The sequence below is a fragment of the Acinonyx jubatus genome, chromosome A1 (assembly GCF_027475565.1).
Source record: "Acinonyx jubatus isolate Ajub_Pintada_27869175 chromosome A1, VMU_Ajub_asm_v1.0, whole genome shotgun sequence".
Classification (NCBI taxonomy): domain Eukaryota; kingdom Metazoa; phylum Chordata; class Mammalia; order Carnivora; family Felidae; genus Acinonyx; species Acinonyx jubatus.
Genome location: NC_069380.1, coordinates 66495102 through 66516975, shown reverse-complemented (window position 1 = coordinate 66516975; position 21874 = coordinate 66495102). Strand labels below are relative to the sequence as shown.

General features: G+C 39.1%; 1 protein-coding gene across 2 annotated transcripts in view; it reads left to right on the top strand.

Moving 5' to 3' along the window:
* Positions 1-21874, top strand: part of UGGT2 (UDP-glucose glycoprotein glucosyltransferase 2) — a 186989-nt gene that overhangs the window by 104877 nt on the left and 60238 nt on the right. For both annotated transcript variants that reach the window (XM_027065110.2, XM_053217215.1), the window contains 6 exons: positions 8346-8510; positions 8892-9015; positions 9107-9205; positions 11274-11368; positions 16099-16305; positions 20902-21033. In XM_027065110.2, coding sequence (XP_026920911.2) covers positions 8346-8510; positions 8892-9015; positions 9107-9205; positions 11274-11368; positions 16099-16305; positions 20902-21033 — 822 coding nt within the window. The remainder of the gene's footprint in view (positions 1-8345; positions 8511-8891; positions 9016-9106; positions 9206-11273; positions 11369-16098; positions 16306-20901; positions 21034-21874) is intronic.

The window sequence follows — 21874 nt, the reverse complement described above, 5'->3', positions numbered from 1 at the left end:
GCAGTTAAAGCAGCATTTGATTCTTCAAATAAGAATTCTTTATTTTCTTCTTAGAAGGAGTACATGTGACAGAAGAGGGTACACCTGTGGGAGGTGAGGGCACGAGTTATGTGTGGGAACCCACTATTGTGGTCCAGCACTGGGTGTGAAGGATGGGAGCTTTCCTTGAATCTCCCGCCTGGTCTCCATCCCCTTTCTCAGCTCTCCACCCTGCCTGTCATCACCGAGGCTGGTCTCTGTGATTCAGTTTCAGCAGAGAATAAGAAAAGCAGAACAGTTTGGATTTTCGGGGTTGAGAGAGGGCCCTTGAGAGCCAGCTGCTCCCTGTGCAGACTCTCAGCTAGTTTCCGCTTTCTCTGCTCTCATCCTCCGTCCGGGATCCGGAGTGTCTCCAGCGATGATGAAAAATACTCATGTTCCGTTCTGTCTGCACAGGTGTGACTTCACTTTTTACTTTGCTCGCCTGCTTTTTGTCTTTTCTTCCGGTTTTCTTTATCTTTGCGGGCTCTTACATTCTCTGTTATTCTCACTTTAGTGAAATGTGTGAAGAGAGAAGAGGTAAGCATGTATGTGGATGAACCTACCGTATTTAATCAGAAACCCACTTTTAAGTAGTGAAATTTGTATTGTTGTGTTATTTTAAGATGTCTGCAGTCATCGTCTCCTGAAGTTACGAATATTAAGGATTTTTGTAAAGATTAGGGACACAGTACACTCTTCAGAAATACTAAGTTCCATTTTTGTGTTATGTGCGTACGTGCCCCGTTTGCTCTCGGTTCACTGCCGTCCTTTCCTGCAACTGTCCTGTAAGGATGGTCTACGTCTTCCGTCCCAGTGTTACCTGACAACCCTTCAGTTGAGCTGGGTCTTCTCCACTCCCTACCCCTCCCAAACTCTACTCTAAACCTGCATCCATTCCCTAAGCCCCTTTCCTGCCTTCCTCTTCACACCTAGAAAATCATTCTGACTCCTGCATCATGAAGAAAATTGACGAGTTTAGGCCTTTATTCCCTCAGCTCATGTTCCCGTAATTTTCTCTCTCCATCCAAACTTTATCTGCACTTTCAACAGATGTTTATTGAGTACTTCTAATGTTCAAGCACAAGACGTAAAAGAATAGCGTGCAAGGAAAATCTCCTGAAAATTTTTAATAAAATAAAAATGTAATAGAGCAGAGAGAGAAATTAAGAGAAAGAAATAAAAATAAGACTAAATGGCAAACCAGTAGAGTCTCAATCCAGAAGACTCAGGAAGAACAGAGAAAACAAAGGAAAGGAAAGCATCAGAGAAATTTGTCCCCGAGAAGTCCCCGAGATTGATGGACATGTGTCTTCACTGGAAGGGACCCCCAGGTACACAGCACATAGAGTGAAAGGGGAGTGCTCTCGGGGGTGGAGATAAGGAATACAGTCTCTGAGTGGGGGATGGCAAGCTGAGTCCTGAAGTAGGACGAAAAGTTGAATCAAAGAAAACAAGAAAGTTGCAGGAGATTGACATCCCAGAGGACAGTGTTAGGAAGTCCAGAGTTGTGAAGAACTGTGAGCAGTTGGTGTTGCCTCTGTGTGGATAGCAGTGGAGTTGTGTTGTGTGTGTGTCATGGAAGGAAGGGGGCGGATTGCACAGTGAACAGTGTCTAACTGGAACTCAGAACAGTCGAAGAAGACCGTGGCAACAGTAAAAAGTCTGAGAAGTTACTGAGCAGTGAGGTGACCATGACCTGCCTTTTTTTGAAAGAGCACTCCATCATTTTGAGTCAGTCGCTGGAGGGCACAGTGTATGGGATTGTCTGTCTTTCAGAAGAGAGAACTGACACGAACTGACCCACAGCTCTTAGAAGTGGCAAGAAAGACCAGGAGCTCAAAGGGTTTGCGACTCCTACACCTGTGTTTCTTGCCCCCAAATGCTGGCAAAGTTCACTTTGGACCCCGTTGCTGCCACCAAATCTGTTAAATGACACAAATTCAACCGAGTAACTTTTAAGGATCTAAATGGCTTTTTTTTTTTTTTTTTTTTTTTTTTAATGCTCATGAATAGGACAGCATCCCCTCTAGCAAACTGAAGGATGATCTGAGGAGTTACACTAAGTGGAAAGATTTTTAGAGATGGAGGTGGGGCAGGAACGTTATTAGCAAAAGAAAAGGATTGTTTTGGGCAAGGAGGCTTTCCCTTAGGGGAAAAGCAGGGGGGTTAATATGGAGACTACTTCTCTGCCCTTGTGACAGACTCATTGGTACTGATCTGATGGAAAATTTTCTGAGGGAGACTGAAGCTGCAGTTAGATTAGGTGTTAAGTCCCTGTTTGGCAACTTGTTCTTACAGGGCTAAAAATATAAAATTCAGTGTCATTGGCTTATTTGTGGTACTTAAAGCTTTTGGAATGGGCGGGTGGCCTAATTAGAAATCATGGAGTAAATCAGAAGAGGGCTTGCATTTCCAGCAGAGACATACCCATACCTGGTTGATTGCCCGTAAGGATCCTGAATCAAAAGCATCTAAAACCACGCCCATCATCTTCCTTGTTACCCCATTTTGTTCTTCTTTATGCCTGTCCTACAGGGTAGCATCATCATTCACCCTGGCCACCTGTGCAAGAAGCCTGATGGCCATCCTAACCCACTGCTTCGCTCCTACCATCCCAAACAGTACAGGGTTATGTTCCGGCCAGCCAGCCAGCTGAATGTCTCAGAAACTGCCTTGTTCTCTCCTTGCCCATCACCCCTGATTTCTGTTCTGCTTTTGCTCTCTTTCCCATGCTATTGTTGTGGTTCATGAGGGACACTCCCAGGGCGTGTTCTCCCACGTCTTTCCTTCTCACTGTTGCTGCTGTGGTCTTTTTTTTAAATAAGCACACCTGATCCTATTACTTACCAGTATTTACCCTCTTCTTAGATGGAACTGACCATGCCCTCCTTGGAACCCCTGGGTGCTATACTCACACTTGTTTTTAATGGGTCCATCTCTTCCTCTGTTAAGCTATGAGTTCCCTTAGGACAGAATTTGCATTTTATTTATGTGCACTCATAAGCCTAATACACAGTAAGTGCCCAGTAAATGGGTGATGGGCATTAAGGAGGGCACTTGTTGGGATGGGCACTGGGAATTGTATGTACAGGATGAATTACTAAATTCTGTACCTGAAACTAATACTACACTGTATGTTAAACTGACTGGAATTTAAATAAAAACTTGAAAAAGAAAAAATTAAATGAAATGCAGTAGCCGCGTGGTGGCCCTGGAGGTGATTTCATCTCTGCGTGTGTGTTTCAGCATCTGTAAAATGGATGTAATGGTAGTACTTAGCTTCACAGAGTAATTATGAGAATGTTAGCAATGATGGTAGCTATAATAATACATAGTTGTGAATAGCAGATGAATTGGTTAGTAACTTCTGTCATTCCCAAGGTAAAATGCAGATGTTGAGCGCCTTCAGGAGCTGGCCTCTGTCCCGTATCTCACTGCTCCCACACACAGAACTCTCCCCACCATAGACACAGAAAATTACTTGCAGTTCTAAATATATCTGTCAAGTCATTCAGGGCCCTTGTTTCCTTATGGACCGTGTGTCTAGATGATCTATCCATTGTTGTAAGTGGAGTGTTAAAGTCCCCTGTCATTACCACATTCTTATCAATAAGGTTGCTTATGTTTGTGAGTAATTGTTTTATATATTTTGGGGGTTCCCATATTCAGCGCATAGACATTTATAATTGTTAGCTTTTCCTGATGGATAGGCCCTGTAATTATTATGTAATGCCCTTCTTCATCTCTTGTTACAGCCTTTAACTTAAAGTCTAGTTTGTCTGATACAAGTATGGCTACTCCAGCTTTCTTTTGACTTCCAATAGCATGATAAATAGTTCTCCATCCCCTCACTTTCAATCTGAAGGTGTCCTCAGGTCTAAAATGAGTCTCTTGTAGACAGCAAATAGATGGGTCTTGTTTTTTTATCCATTCTGATACCCTATGTCTTTTGGTTGGCGCATTTAGTCCATTTACATTCAGTGTTACAGAAAGATATGGGTTTAGAGTCATTGTGATGTCTGTAGGTTTCATGCTTGTAGCGATGTCTCTGGTACTTTGTCTCACAGGATCCCCCTTTACCCAAAGCAACAGAATATACTTTCTTCTCGAGTGCACATGGAACATTTTCCAAGATCACATACTGGGTCACAAAACAACCCTTCATAAGTATACAAGAATTGAGATCATACCATGCATACTTCCAGACCACAATGCTATGAAGCTTGAAATCAACCACAGAAAAAAGTCTGGAAAACCTCCAAAAGCATGGAGGTTAAAGAACACCCTACTAAAGAATGAATGGGTCAACCAGGCAATTAGAGAAGAAATTTAAAAATATATGGAAACAAACGAAAATGAAAATACAACAATCCAAACGCTTTGGAATGCAGCGAAGGCAGTCCTGAGAGGAAAATACATTGCAATCCAGGCCTATCTCAAGAAACAAGAAAAATCCCAAATACAAAATCTAACAGCACACCTAAAGGAAATAGAAGCAGAACAGCAAAGACACCCTAAACCCAGCAGAAGAAGAGAAATAATAAAGATCAGAGCAGAAATAAACAATATAGAATCAAAAAACTGTAGAGCAGATCAACGAAACCAAGAGTTGGTTTTTTGAAAAAATAAAATTGATAAACCTCTAGCTAGGCTTCTCAAAAAGAAAAGGGAGATGACCCAAATAGATAAAATCATGAATGAAAGTGGAGTTATTACAACCAATCCCTCAGAGATACAAGCAGTTATCAGGGAATACTATGAAAAATTATATGCCGACAACCTGGAAGAAATGGACAAATTCCTAAACACCCACACGCTTCCAAAACTCAATCAGGAGGAAATAGAAAGCTTGAGCAGACCCATAACCAGCGAAGAAATTGAATCAGTTATCAAAAATCTCCCAATAAATAAGAGTCCAGGACCAGATGGCTTCCCAGGGGAGTTCTACCAGACGTTTAAAGCAGAGATAATACCTGTCCTTCTCAAGCTATTCCAAAAAATAGAAAGGGAAGGAAAACTTCCAGACTCATTCTATGAAGCCAGTATTACTTTGATTCCTAAACCAGACAGAGACCCAGTAAAAAAAAAAAAAAAAAAAAAGAACTACAGGCCAATATCCCTGATGAATATGGATGCAAAAATTCTCAATAAGATACTAGCAAATCAAATTCAACAGCATATAAAAAGAATTATTCACCATGATCAAGTGGGATTCATTCCTGGGATGCAGGGCTGGTTCAACATTCGCAAATCAATCAACATGATACATCACATTAATAAAAGAAAAGAACCATATGATCCTATCAATCGATGCAGAAAAAGCATTTGACAAAATTCAGCATCCTTTCTTAATAAAAACCCTTGAGAAAGTGGGGATAAAAGGAACATACTTAAATATCATAAAAGCCATTTATGAAAAGCCCACAGCTATCATCATCCTCAATGGGGAAAAACTGAGAGCTTTTTCCCTGAGGTCAGGAACATGACAGGGATGTCCACTCTCACTGCTGTTGTTTAACAAAATGTTGCAAGTTCTAGCATCAGCAATCAGACAACAAAAGGAAATCAAAGGCATCAAAATTGGCAAGATGAAGTTAAGCTTTCACTTTTTGTAGATGACATGATATACATGGAAATTCCGATAGACTCCACCAAAAGTCTGCTAGAACTGATACATGAATTCAGCAAAGTTGCAAGATACAAAATCAATGTACAGAAATCAGTTGCATTCTTATACACTAATAATGAAGCAACAGAAAGACAAATAAAGAAACTGATCCCATTCACAATTGCACCAAGAAGCATAAAATACCTAGGAATAAACCTAACCAAAGATGTAAAAGATCTGTATGCTGAAAACTATAGAAAGTTTATGAAGGAAATTGAAGAAGATATAAAGAAATGGAAAAACATTCCATGCTCATGGGTTGGAATAATAAATATTGTCAAAATGTCAATACTACCCAAAGCTATCTACACATTCAATGCAATCCCAATCAAAATTGCACCAGCATTCTTCTCGAAGCTAGAACAAGCAATCCTGAAATTCATATGGAACCACAAAAGGCCCCGAATAGCCAAAGTAATTTTGAAGACCAAAGCGGGAGGCATCACAATCCCAGACTTTAGCCTCTACAACAGCTGTGATCATCAAGACAGCATGGTATTGGCACAAAAACAGACACATAGACCAATGGAGTAGAATAGAAACCCCAGAACTAGACCCACAAAAGTATGGCCAACTAGTCTTTGACAAAGCAGGAAAGAACATCCAATGGAAAAAAGACAGCCTCTTTAACAAATGGTGCTGGGAGAACTGGACAGCAACATGCAGAAGGTTGAAACTAGACCACTTTCTCACACCATTCACAAAAATAAACTCAAAATGGGAAAAGGACCTGAATGTGAGACAGGAAACCATCAAAACCCTAGAGGAGAAAGCAGGAAAAGACCTCTCTGACCTCAGCCGTAGCAATTTCTTACTTGACACGTCCCCAAAGGCAAGGGAATTAAAAGCAAAAATGAACTACTGGGACCTCATGAAGATAAAAAAGCTTCTGCAAACAAAGGAAATAATCAACAAAACTAAAAGGCAACCAACGGAATGGGAAAAGATATTTGCAAATGACATATCGGATAAAGGGCTAGTATCCAAAATCTACAAAGAGCTCACCAAACTCTGCACCTGAAAAACAAATAATCCAGTGAAGAAATGGGCAGAAAACATGAATAGACACTTCTCTAAAGAAGACATCCGGATGGCCAACAGGCACATGAAAAGATGCTCAACGTCGCTCCTCATCAGGGAAATACAAATCAAAACCACACTCAGGTATCACCTCACGCCAGTCAGAGTAGCCAAGATGAACAAATCAGGAGACTAGATGCTGGAGAGGATGTGGAGAAACGGGAACCCTCTTGCACTGTTGGTGGGAATGAAAACTGGTGCAGCTTCTCTGGAAGACAGTGTGGAGGTTCCTCAAAAAATTAAAAATAGACCTACCCTATGACTCAGCAGTAGCACTGCTAGGAATTTACCCAAGGGATACAGGAGTACTGAGGCATAGGGGCACTTGTACCCCAATGTTTATAGCAGCACTCTCAACAATAGCCAAATTATGGAAAGAGCCTAAATGTCCATCAACTGATGAATGGATAAAGAAATGGTGGTTTATATACACAATGGAGTACTACGTGGCAATGAGAAAGAATGAAATACGGCCCTTTGTAGCAACGTGGTTGGAAATGGAGAGTGTGATGCTAAGTGAAATAAGCCATACAGAGAAAGACAGATACCGTATGTTTTCACTCTTATGTGGATCCTGAGAAACTTCACAGAAACCCATGGGGGAGGGGAAGGAAAAAAAAAAAGAGGTTAGAGTGGGAGAGAGCCAAAGCATAAGAGACTCTTAAAAACTGAGAACAAACTGAGGGTTTGTGGGGGGTGGGAGGGAGGGGAAGGGGGTGATGGGTATTGAAGAGGGCGTCTTTTGGGATGAGCACTGGGTGTTGTATGGAAACCAATTCGACAATAAATTTCATATATTAAAAAAAAAAAGAAAATAACTTGCAGTTGCCTGAGGCTGTGTTCTCTTCCCCCCACTTCCTGTCTTCACATGCACTTCTCCCACTTTATCTTCCCAGCAAATGTTTACTCACCCTTTAAGACTTTCCCTGTCACCCCTTCCCAGAGGCTTCTCTGACCCCCTCCTCTCCATCCCCGAGTTTTCTTCCTGGCTGCCGCAGAACCTGGCATGTGCCTCTGTTTTGGCCGTGTCTGTGTGAATCCCTTGAGGGCCGACTTTCAGCTTTGTATTCACAGCGTCTTGTTTAATGCCGATGGCATGAATTCAAAAATTGTTAATGAAACAAATGCATGCAGGGCTGAATGAATCTCTGATCCAGATAAATGGTATGTTTTTTAATGTTATACTGTGCACAGGGGTCAGCACATCCTGCCCTCCCACTGCCTCTTTTACATATACAGTTTTCTTGGGAGGTAGCCCCACATCCCTGCATCGGTGTATACCCCTGCTACACTACAGCATCAGAGCTGAGTAGTGGAGACGGAGACTGGATGGCCCACAGAGGCTGCGATGTGTGCTAGCTGGCCCTTTACAGGAAAAGCTTCCTGATTCTTGCTCCGTAGGTAGATTACTTTGCTTTAAATAATGTTCGGAAAGGACAAATGAAATTAGCACAATTAACCTTTTTTTCCTGTGGCGTATCAAAATGCGCCAATGCCCGTCCCTTCTTTTACATATGCATTTCTTTTCCAGACAGACGTTTTTCAGTTTAACTCTGATATTTTTTGAACTAAATAGGTGGGAGCAAGCTTTTATAAGATGACTGGCCTGGGTCCTTTGCCTCAAGCTCTTTATAACGGAGAATCCTTTAAGCTTGAAGAGCTCAGTATGAAAGAACTAGAAATGGCCGTTCTTCGCAGAATGATGGACGCGACGGTATATTTACAGAGGGACGTTTTTATGGTAGGTAAGCATTTATGAGGAAGTACATGATAGATGATATTTTTATAAATGATTTTTTGCATTAAAACAACTTTCTGTAGCAAAAGTTTCCATCCTGATCACTTAGTAACGAATTTAAAAGTAATAATTAACTAAGTTTATCTGTGGATAATTACATCAGAAATGCTTAATTGGAAAAAAATTCAGGTATTTACAGGAATATTTGTTGTAAATGTAAAGTTTATTGTATGAATCCTAATTGCCTAAATTATTTATTTATTTATTTATTTATTTATTTATTTATTTATTTTAGATTAGCCTGTAAGTATATTCTGTGCATAACTTTAGAACATATGCCTATAAATTATCTGTGTTACCTAAGTAATATTTTTGTTGTTTCAGGGTCGATTAAATGATCGAACAAATGCGGTTGATTTCCTTATGGATAAGAATAATGTTGTACCCCGTATAAATCCTTTGATTTTGCATGCTAAATGGCAGTACCTTAATTTAATATCCACATCAGGTAAAATGATCCATATACTTTCTACAAATGCTTACTGAGTTGTGCATGTTTTATTAAGTGGTTATTTAACATTTAATATGAAAATTTTCAGTAACTGCTGATGTTGAAGATTTCTCTACGTTCTTTTTCTTGGATTCGCAAGATAAGAGTGCTGTAATAGCAAAGAACATGTATTATTTAACCCAAGAAGGTAATGAGCATATTTTATTTTCCTGACTTTATTCCTAAAGTAGCAAAATTTGCAATTTTAGTGAGGTGTTTGCATAATGACTTTGTATGTTGCCATTTGACTAGAGGTCTGGTTTTCAGTTTCAGAGTTTGTAGTTTTTTAGGATACAAGGATTGTGCTAGGAAAATATCTTCTACCCTAGTTATATGTTCAGGGGCTCATCTTGGTTTTTTGCCTTTTCTTAAAGCAAGCTGTTCCACTTTTCACCTTTTTAAGAAAGTGATAAAAGACTTTCCAGACTGTGTAACCTCGTGTCTTATAAGTGTAATTCCCAGATCAGAGGAGAAGTAGTTCTACCCTCTGATTAAACTTCTGGATTTTTGTTTACATTGGTGATTATAAGAAAAGAAGGGAGACCGATACAGGAATGTACTGGGAAATACACATTTAGCCTGGACAGGGAAGTCGATGGTGGAGCCAAGCCTTGTTAGAGTACAGTGACCTATTCGAAATAGACAAGGATAGTTGGAGTTCAGCTGGTTCGGTTTTGCTTTGTTTTATTTGATGATCTTTGCTCTAGAGAGAAAAATGAGAGCCAATATGTGAAAGATAAAAGAAGACTGAGTTTTGTCTCAGTGTATGAGAGTGATCTAAAGATAAAATGAACTTCATAGTAAGGGATATATTTTTATAGAGAGAGTTTTAAGCAGAGGCCACCCAGCCAGGTTTTTAGAATGCCATGGAATCAAGATTGGATCAGATGGCCCCAGAATTACTTCCTAACAGATCCCAGATTTTATGTTCATAAAGTGGTCTGTCTCCAAGAAATCCAACAAATAATAAAATACAATGCAGTTCTATGTTATGGCAGAATAAGGTCCTGACTGTGACAAGTGAAGGGAAAAGGAAACAGAAACAAGGAATAAAAATAGGAGAAGTCTATTTTTCAGGTTCTGAGGTGTATTTCAAAAATTCCTTCTGGGCATCAGAATAAGTTAGCCTATAATTAATGGCCTTTGCTTAAATCTCTAGCAATTTAAAAGAATGTTAACTGGGAAACACCCAATTTCCTTTTGCTTGGCATTTATATAAACGTGTAAAGAACTGATGGAGTTGTGAGAAATTTACTTAGCACTTTGAAATAGTTCTCAGTTTACTAACTATGATGGTGAAAGTGCTGACCTTAAAAAGGCGTTAGAATTCTTTACCTTTCTTCTTTGAAAAGAATGTGCTGCTACTGCCTCACACTTAAATTGCTTCAATGTGAATTCAATGTCAGCCCTCTTTCTGTTATAGTTTTCATATAGTTAGATATCACTGAGTGTGGTAGTAATGGTGGCCTCACATCTATTCAGGGGTAAGTTTTTGGTCTGGCAAACGTTTTATAATTGTTTCAAGTAGGTTATGTGATCTAAAGGACTAGCTTTTGTGTAGGTTTTAATGATGGCTAGACAAGTGTACAGGTGATGCATACAGAGCCTAGATGAAATTAAACCCATTTAACTGTGACTTCAGAACTAAAAATTGTTTCTCCTTGTGGTTTCCAAATTTTCAAATTTTTCTGAAAAAAAGAATTGTATTAATGTTGATGGCACAGGTAATGTGAATTAGACCAAGTTAATAATAGAGGTTTGGGAATAAATGAATTGTAAGCTAATATTGCTGTTTTTAGTATCTATTAATAAGCTTTATTGTATCTAGTTTTACATCTATGTGGGGTATAATTCTCAATTTTAAAAAAATACATAGCTGTAGCTGGAAGACCATTTTGCTCGCCAATTCCGAAAACATAAGTATAATACAACTTTTGTCTACTAATAAAAGTATTCCACAGGTATGTCCCTTAGAGACTATTCTTACTTTTTGGTATCCGAGTTTATTTAAAGCTTATATAGCACTCTTCTAGTGTTTTTATATGCCTGTCAGCGTGTGTGTGTGTGTGTGTGTGTGTATAATCTTTAGCAATATTTTCTTATTTTCAAAAAATTAGCTTAATACTTTTTAATGTATTTTGTTAGCTGGAAATGTCCCCTGCTTTTAGTTTAATTTTAAAAAGAGGCAGCTTGACTAAACTATTTGATACTTTCAGATGATGATGTAATTTCTTCAGTTACTCTCTGGATTATTGCTGATTTTGACAAACCATCTGGGCGAAAACTACTTTTTAATGCATTAAAGCACATGGTGAGTATTTAGATACTCTTACCACAAAAATTTTATAATTTGTTGTTAATTTTGAGAAAGCCAAATGAAGAACATGCATTAAATCTTATTCCCCTCCACGTTAATGTTTTAAGTCCTTCACCTTGTTGATAAGGAGGCGAAAACGGGAACTCAAATTCAGTCTCCATGTACAATAGGCAGATTTGACCAGGAAAAGAAAACCCTGCAAGTCGTCCATGATTCAGACCTGTGTGTTCCTGCTTGCCCTTGCTATTAGACATATACTTGTCTGCAATGTGTATGCACTGAATGTTTGTGTCTCCCATAAAATTCAGATGTTCAAATCTAATCTGTAGTGCAGTGGCATTTGGAGGTGCGACCTTTAGGAAGGAATTGGGTGATGAATGGGATCAGTGCCCTTGTCAGAAGAGGTCAGAGAGCCTACTTCACTCTCTGTCCATCATGTGTAGATACATGGACAGATCCGTAGTCTGCAGCCCAGAAGAGGGTCCTCACCAGGACCTGACCGTGCTGGCACCCTGATCTCAGATTCCCAGTTCCAGAACTGTAGGAAGTACATTTCAGTTGTTTATAAACCACCCTGTCTATGGGTACTTTGTTGTAGCAGCTGGAACTAAGACATAGTAGTTATAAATAGGCTGTTAAAACAGAGTGAATGGTCCAGACCCTACCATTACATCAATGACACCAAATCTAGTTTTTACCAAAAGCAGTTTGTAAGAGCAGTTTTCCATCACATAGTCAGGCAGCACTTTCTTTCTCTGAATATTTAAGAAAAAGAAAATAAATTTTCACTGAAGAGTATTTTAAGCCTTAAGTCAACCTTAATTTTTTTTTGTTATTAGAGAATTGCAAACCAATATACTTCGATAGTATACATTTCTATATTTATTTAAAAATACTCTTTTATGGGGCACCTGGGTGGCTCAGTCAGTTGAGTATCCAACTTTGGCTCAGGTCATGATCTGGTTTGTGCACTGGAGCCCCGCACGGGCTGGCTGCTATCAGCACAGAGCCTCCCCTATCCCCACCTCTCTCTCTCTCTGTCCCTCCCCCACTCACACTCTCTCTCATTAAGGTAAATAAACATTTTTTAAAAATACTCTTCTATAACCTTCCATATTTCTAAGGGAGCATAAAAGTTTGTCTAGATTAAAAACACCTACAAAACGTAACTCAAAGTATTTTATGAAATTGTTTGTTTTCCATTAGCTAAGTGTAAATTTAGTGCTGATAACAAATTACCCCATAACTTAATGGTTTAAAAACAATAAACATTTTCTCAGAGTGTCTGGGGTTTAAGAATTCAAGAGTGACTTGGCCGAGTGGCTGTGGCTCAGGGTTTCTTGTGAGGGTGCAGTCAGGACTCTGGCAGCAGTTGTCTGAAGACTTGACTGGAACCAGAGCATCAGCTGCTAAGAGGGCTTGCGTGGCTGCTGGCAGGGGGCCTCAGTTTGTCACTGGCTCTTCACGGAACATCTCATTCCGTTGCCACATAGACCCCATTTTAGCATTGCTAAGTGTCCACACAACGTGACAGCGGGCTTTCCCTAGAGTGAGTGCTAAAGAGACAGAAGCCACAGTGTGTTTTATGATCTGGCCTCAAAAGTCACACACTGTGCTTCCATAATATCCTATTGATGACACAGATCGCTCCTATCCAGTATGAGGAGGAACAATATGGAAGCACAAGTATAAAGAAGTAGGGATCATCGGGGGCCATCTTGGAGGGGCACTACCACATCAAGAATAGTTAATACATTTTAGACGAAACATAATAACATCAGTTGGGAGAATTTTCATGTCATGTTAGGCAGTCTCAGAACACATTCTGGCTTCATTCAAGCCCTGCAGACCAGCACATTCAAAAAGGGGTGTTTGAGGTCTGTGGAGTACATCACCTCTGCCTTCTGTCTCTTCTCAAGAATTTTTGGTAGCGTGTTCTTTGCGAGGCTGACAGATTGCCTTTTCCCAGTAGTTCCAATGTATGTGGCTCTCCCATTATGCACATATTGGTATGTTTAATGGTGTCCCACATTTCTCTGAGAATCTGATCATTTTAGTTCTTTTTACATTCTATTTTTCAGACTATAGCTCTGTTGATTTATCTTTAAATTCAGTGATCCTTCTGCCAAGTCAAATCTATTGAACCCCACTAGTGAATTTTTCATTTCAGTGATTGTACTTTCCAATTCCAGAGTTTCCATTTGGTTCTTCTTTATAATTTCTATTGCTTTGTTATTATCACCAGTGTAATAAGTTGTTGTACCTTCCTTTAACTCTTTAAGCATGGTTTCCTTTAGTTCTTTGAAGATACGTGTATGTCTGTTAAGTCCATCATCTAAGGTCCCTCAAAGATAGTTTCTGATGCTTGGTATTTTTCCTTAGTATAAATCATACTGTCCTCTTTCACTGCATATCTCATAATCTTTTACTGAAAACCAAACATTTTAGATAATACACTGGAGCACATTTGGATCCCATACCACTTCATCACCTGGACTGTTTAGTCATTTGTTTGTTTAGTGATATGACCGAACTCTCTCTCTAGTCTATCTCCCTCTCATTGTTTTTCTCTGATGTTCCTGCTCAGACTTTTTCCCTTGTTTTTATCTTTGATCTTGATTTCCTGGAGACTGCCTCTGAGTCAGCAAAAGCCAATTATTGTTCAAAGTTTATACTTAAATACCCCCAGGCAGTTAGATGTTCACGCTTTACTGTTGGATGTCTGCTTGATTTAAAGGCTGCTTTCCAGGTTAGAGATTTTATGATTTTGCCCCACATTCACAGTGGAATAGTATCTTGGAATTTCCCTGATGACTCCTGAGAAGATTCAACCTTTGGTTTGGTCTTCCAGACTGCCGAGAAGGACTTTAATATTATTTTTAAACTTGACTTCCTAGCAGTTGCCCCTGGGTCAGAGTACCTTTTTATTTAGCAGTATTTGTTTAGGGAATGCCTTCAGTGTGCCCCCTGTCCCATTCTCATTACCCTGAGTGGGGCCACTGTAACACAGATGCAGTTTTCCGGAACCTCAGGGATGAGTGTGATCCCAGGACAGCTCTTTTCATCTCTCTCCTTCTCTGAGTCTCTCTCTCTGTTAAACCCATGGCCGATCTCTCATTCCACCTCACGTTTTTTTGCCTGGAGGACCATGTAAAAACACGCTCCAGATGGGATTTCACCCACAGGCTGTCATTTGCTAACTCTTGATCTGGTTCATTAATTGAATTATCTGCAGTATCAATTCTTATTTTTATTCTTTCCAGTATTATATTTTGAGCCTCTCTCATTTTCATTTCAGCCAGCTTGCTTTTAACTTTTGCCTTTCTCTCACTGGGGTCTCTCCTTCTCTCTCTCTGAGTCTGTTTTTTGGAGGCCATGTTTTCTTTTCATAGCTACACAAACTTTAAGAGACTAACATAATGAACACTTATATACCTAACACCTAGATTCTATAATTTTAACATCTTGCCACATTTGTTTTATCTGATTATCTGTTGTTAGTGGGGAGGAAGGGCAGAATAGTCTGCATTTTAAAGTAAGTCACAGAAATCAGCATATATTTTAAAGTACATACATTTTAAAGTAAGTCACAGAAATCAGCATACGTCATCCCTTAGTATTTTAATATGCATTTTCTAAGAATTAGGATATTTTACATAACTGCAATACCACTATCCCATTGCTAGTACTAAGCCTACATTAAATTGTTCGCACAAAGATGTCTTTTCTTTTTTCAAGCTAGGATCTAAATGTGTTTCATTGTTACGTTTCATTAGTTTCTTTTATTATAGAACAGTCCCATCCACATTTTGTCTATTGACTTTTTAAAGAGACCAAGCTGGTTGCCTTTTAGAAAAATCCCACCTTACAAATTTCACTGATTTTTTTTTTCCTTACAGTATTTTTAACTTGTCCCTTAGCCCTTATATCTCCTCTACGCTGGAAGCTATGTCTGACTTAATTAGATTCAGCTAACGCATGTTCATGAGTGATGATGTATTCTTCATGCTCTGTTTGTACACTACCAACCTGAAAAAAAATTTCAATGTCCAGCATCAATAGAATGTATAAAAGAGTATATTCATACAGTGGAAATCTATGCAGTCCTAAAAAATAAAGCAACTAAAGATACACAAAACAGTGTTGATGAATCTCACAACCATTATGTTAAGTGGAAACAAGGCAGGAAAGAATATATACTGTATGATTATATGAAGCTCAAAATAGGTTAAAGGTTTAATGATGAAACTTAGGTGATAAACCAGAAGAAGAAGCAAGAATGATCCTACAAATAAGTAACAGGATCGTGGTTGTTTTTAGAAAAGTGGAAAGGTGTAGTCATTGGCAGGGTGTCTGAGAGACGTCTTTGGGTTGCTGGCAATGCTCTGTTTCTCGACCTGGGTTATAGTTTTATGGGTTAACTCACTGAATTCTACATTTTTGTTTCGTGTATTGTTTTATATGTGTTATTTCACATACAAAAAGTGGTTAAAGTATCTCCTAAAAGACTCGTTATACAAAGAGGTGAAGCAGTCGGGGTTCCTAAAGTGACTGTTTTCTGGCTATGTCAGTAGGTACACGTTCAGTACCATCCACATAGAAAGACCTCTGCAGTGAGGGCTGCTGTGTGTTAAAGTGAACAAGCTCGAATGGAAAGAGAAAAGTTCGGCTGTAAAATGATATGTGAGATACCGATCTTTTCCACCTATAAATGTGTTTTGCAGAAAACAAGTGTTCATAGTCGGTTGGGAGTTATTTATAATCCTACATCGAAAATAAATGAAGAAAACACCGCTATTTCTAGAGGAATTTTGGCAGCTTTTCTTACACAGAAAAACAGCTTTTTGAAAAACTTTCTCAGGACACTGGCGAAGGAAGAAACTGCTATAGCTATTTACTCTGGAGAAAAAATTCACACATTCCTTACTGAGGTCAGTGGCTATTTGTTTGGAGTAAGAAGTATCTGTTGCATTTTAAGAATGTATAAGCCAATGTGGTCATGCTACTGAAAAATGTCAATAAATAAGTGTAATCAATTGGGGATAATAAACATTCCTTCAACAGGAAAAGACAGTGATGTGACTTTGCATCAAGGCACTTAGGCAACCAAATTTCACGTATTTCTGCTACTACTGTATGATCCTTGAAGTTGATAGCATTCTAGTTAGGACTTGTATGTGAAGATCGAGAGTTCAAGGGCTATGTAAGTCATACTCAGGTAGTTCACTGAAGGGTCCAGTATGAGGGAAATTCTAAAGATGGAAGATGATCCTCAAGAAAGAAGATCCGTTAATCCACTCAAAAATATCAATTGATTGTCTGCCATACAAGGGAGGTATACTTGTGGACAAGGCAGATATGTTGAGTCCGTGCTCCTGTGGAGCTTCCACGGTGGTGGGAAAGGCAGACAAACTAAATGGTACTGGAAAAATATAAAGAAATGAGAGGGTAGATAGTTTGAGGGACGCTCTTTTAGCTGAAGTGGTCAGGGAAGGCATCTCTTAAAGAGCTTATGTTTGAGCAGAGGTCTGAATGTAATGAGAAAATTTGTGAGAAGAATGTACCAGATCCAGGAACACAGTAACTCTAAAGGACTGACGCAGAGACCATCTTTCCAGGTTTGAGGTACAGGCAGAAGATCAGCATGAGCAAAATAGGGAGCGTGATGTGGAGAGTAGTAGGAGCTGAGGTCAGAAACATAACCCAGATATTTTAGGAGTCTGTAGGCCATGGTAAGGAACTGAAGTCTTTCCTGAGTATGATGGGAAACCACTGAGGAATCTTGAAGAGGTGAATAACCCTTAAAAAGGTGACTCTGGATGCCGTGTGAAATTTTGTAGTAGGCAGACAACAGTGGATATAGGATGAACAATTGGAATGTTTTTGCAGTAATCTAGACAAGACATAATGGCATCTTGGACTAGGTAGTAGTGGTGGGAATGGTGAGGTGATTGGTACATATTTGTTACAATCAGAATTAGCTGATCAATTGTATGTGATATGTGAAGGTAACATCCTTACATTTTAGCTTGAACAGCTAGAATTAATGGTGGTGCCTTGTTTTGAGATGGGAAAGTCTAGATGAAGAGAAGATCTGGACACATAGAGGATCAAGCGTTAAGTCTGTACATGTTAAGTTGGAGATGTCTGTTGGACATTCAGGGGGAGATGTTGAGTTGACAGTTGAGTTAGTATAGAAATCAACTCAGGGTTGTCAGGGTATTTTTAGAGTACATCACTTGGAGAGTTACCAACATTATATATCATTTAAAACCAAGAAACTGGGTGAGATACCTCAGAAATGAGTTGGGTGAGGGAAGAGGGGCTAAAAAATGGAGCTCTGGAATATTCCAACATACAGAGGTATGCAAGAAAAGGATGATCCAGCAAAGGAGACAGATGGAATAGCCATAAATTAAGAAGATAATCAGGAGAATATGGTATCTTGAAAGTCAGTTGGAGAAAGTATTTCAAGGACAGAATGATCAACTGTGCAGATGTTCCTGAAATTAGGCTTCATAATTGACCATTTACTTGTTAAGGTGGTCATTGGGGACTTTGATGAAAATAGTTTCAGTGGAGTAGTAGGTATAAAAGTAAACTTGATGGAAAAGAGAATGGGAAATCAGGAACTAGAGATAGTGAGTATAGGTAGCTCTTTCAAAAAACTTTATTTTCCTGTGAACAGAGAAATATTTTGTAGCCAGAAAAGGACTTGGCATCAAGAGTTTCTAAATTTGCAAGGTGTTACTTTTTGTATGTTAATGGAGACAGTCCATCCAAACAATGAGAAAGGAGGATAGGGAGGGGAGCAGAGAAGAAGCAGAGTTCTTGAGTAGATAAGAGGTGCTGGGATCCCCTGGACAGGTGTTTACAGTTGGTCTTAAGAAAAGGAACCATTCATCCATTTTTACTGGAAAGAAGGCAGAATATATAAGCATGGCTGCAGAAGGGTAGATTTAGTTGGTGGTAGCAGGATAAAGGACTTCTGATTATTTTCATTTTCAGAAGAAATTCAGGTCATTCGCTAAGTATTAGAATGAGAGTAGGTATTATTAGAGGTTTGAGGGAAGAGGAGCAAATGCCACATATTCTTCTCTTATTCTGAGAGAGAGAAAGTGAATTAACTACATTAGTGTGGGGGGGTGTCTGAGGGCCCACTAGATGTTAACAACTGTAAACTGAAAGTGAGGTCACTATTAGTTGCAGCTTTTTTTCCAGCTGTATTAAGACTATTTTGGTTCCAGTTACAGGGGAAGCAGAGTCGTGCTTAAACAGAGTTGAGGTTTTGCCAGGTGAATATGACTTCAGGGAAGCATTCCAGGGATCTAAGCATGGCAAGTTTGTGTTGTAGTAAAGGCCTTTGAGGTATAACTCAGGAGGAAATTATGGGAGGTGTGATGGGTAATAACGAGGTGGTAGGGGCAGAGGACAGAAGGGATTGGGTAATGGTTGGTATGGTGACACTAGGTTGAATGAGCTGGAAATTGAGCAGTTTGTGGTCAGAGGGGATGATTGAGATGGAGATTTTGGATGTAAGTGGGATCTCAGGCTGCACTGTCCCAATACTGTATCCACTAGCTGCATGTGGCTCTTTTAAACTTAAAATCAAGTTAAAATTCCAGTTGTTTAAGCATCCAGCTTTTGATTTTGGTTCAGGTCATGATCTCATGGTTCATGAGATCGAGCCCCATGTGAAGCTTTGTGCTGACAGCTGGAGGCCTGCTTGGGATTCTGTCTCTCTCCCTTTCTCTGCCCCTCCCACACTCATTCCCTCTCTAAATAAATAAATAAGCAAACAAACAAACAAACTTAAAAAAAATTAAGTTAAAATTTAAATTCAGTGCTCCAGTCATTCTAGCCACGTTTTAAGTGCTCAGTAACCATCCATGGCTGTGGCTGGCATATTGGACTGTTTAGTGGAACATTTCTACCATCGCGGGAGCGTACCAGGAACCTGCTAGAAATTCAGAATTTAAAGCCCCACCTTGGATCTTCTGAAGTAGAAACTACATTTCAACAAGGCTTCCAGGTGATTGCACATTAAAGTTTGATAAGTACTGATATGGAGAGTGTTTCTTAGTGTGAAGATGTGAAGAAGCTATTCGTGGTTTATTTTCTGTGAATGTCCATATATTTTTTGACTCTCACCAAGGATTACTTTTATATTTCAGAAATAAAATGCACTATTACTGAATTGGTTTTGTGAGGTTGGTATAATGGGGTGTGATAGGGTATTTCTATTTTAAACACTGTTTTTTTTTTCACTGAGGGTACCAAAATGGGGTACTGAGTTCAGAATTTAATTAACATTTGTTTAATTTCTTTAATGATAAATTGTATTTAAGTTGATGTTCCCTAGCATATTCCCTAGCATTACTAGTCAGTAATCCACCTGAAATCTTCAAAGAATGAATGTGGCATGTGATATCTACTTGTAACAGGATTTACAAATGTTATAATTGGCTTGGCAAAGAAATATTCTTTTTTAAAATGTAGTTTCAACATTATGGAGGTTTCTCAAAAAACTAAAAATAGAACTACCCTACGACCCAGCAATTGCACTACTAGGCATCTATCCAGGAGACACAGGTGTGCTGTTTCGAAGGGACACATGCACCCCCATGTTTATAGCAGCACTATCCACAATAGCCAAAGGAAAGAGCCCAAATGTCCATCGATGGATGAACAGATAAAGAAAATGTGAGATATATGTGTGTGTGTGTGTGTGTGTGTGTGTGTGTGTGTGTGTGTGTGTGTATATATACACATACACAATGGAGGATTAGTCAGCAATCAAAAAGAATGAAATCTTGCCATTTGCAACTACATGGATGGAACTGGAGGGTACTATGCTAAGTGAAATTAGTCAGAGAAAGACAAAAATCATATGACTTCACTCATATTAGGACTTTAAGAGACAAAACAGATGAACGTAAGGGAAAGGAAACAAAAATAATATAAAAACAGGGAGGGGGACAAAGCAAAAGAGACTCATAAATATGGAGAACAAACTGAGGGTTGCTGGAGGGGTTGTGGGAGGTAGGATGGGTTAAATGGGTAAGGAATCTACTGAAATCATTGCTTCACTATATACTAATTTGGATGTAAATTTAAAAAAATAAAAAATAAAGTTAAATAAATAAAATAAAATGTAGTTTCAGATGAAAATAGTGCTTTTTAAATCAAAATTTAGAATAATTTCAAATTTTGCATTAATATATTAAAGTAGTCTTTGTTAAAATGATTTGCTGGGGCACCTGGTTGGCTCAGTCAGTTAATAGTCCGACATCGGCTCAGGTCATGATCTCACTGTCTGTGAGTTTGAGCCCCACGTCAGGCTCTGTGTGGACAGCTCAGCAGGCTGGAGCCTGCTTCGGATTCTGTGTCTCCCTCTCTCACTGCCCCTCCCCTGCTCACACTCTGTGTCTCTCTCAAAAATAAGTGTTAAAAAAAAATTTTTTTTAATAAAAAATGATTTGCTATATTTCTCTTGTTAATTTCATCCTTCTTAATTTATGGTTTAGGGGATGGATAAGAACGCTTTTCAGAAAAAATATAATACCATTGGAGTGAGTATTTTCCGAACTCATCAGCTGTTCTGTCAAGATGTACTTAAAATTCGTCCTGGAGAAATAGGTGTTGTCAGCAATGGGAAAGTAAGTAGAAAACGCAATTGCTCGCTTTTTCTCACTGACCCGTGACCTGGGGGCCTGTCACAACACGCAGGAGATGCGGCTCCTGTGCTGGACACAGTGGACAGGGGTCAGCATAAACTGCCCGTGGTCCCACCCCTTCCCCCAGGGATGGACGCATCGAATGTGGCGCGAAAGAGCGTTCGTATGGGAATAGCTGTTGTTGTGTTCTAATGTAAGGATTAGAACAACTACTACAACATTGCAACTAAGAGCCACTGTTGCTGTAGATGTGGAAAGTACGTTGTGATGTCTTTTTCTTCTTGTCGCTTTTCTCTACAATTGACTGTGTTAACTTCCATAAGTACCGAATTATTTTTGAAATATAAAGTCATAGTTATTAATGTAATCATTAAAATCTATAAGAAAAATCACTTACTTCAACCCTCCTAATGAAATTGGTTATTCATAGTTTATTGTTTTACCTTCTAACCCTTTTCTCTACCCTACATAGGCATGTCTGGTTTGTAAAAATACATAATTTAATCCTGTTATATACATGTATGTATAAAATTTTATATCACACTTTTTTTCTCTTGGTATATCGGAAACATTTTCTTATTAGAGAGGTCTTTATAGACCTACAAAATTAATAATATCTACTTAATATTATTTGAGTATGAGAATCTTGTTTTCTCAGTAATGATTTAAGTTTTAAAAAGTTGAATCTGGTGCATAGATTTATTAAGAAATCAACTACGGGGCGCCTGGGTGGCTCAGTCGGTTAGGCGTCCGACTTCGGCTCAGGTCATGATCTCACAGTCCGTGGGTTTGAGCCCCGCGTCGGTCTCTGTGCTGACAGCTC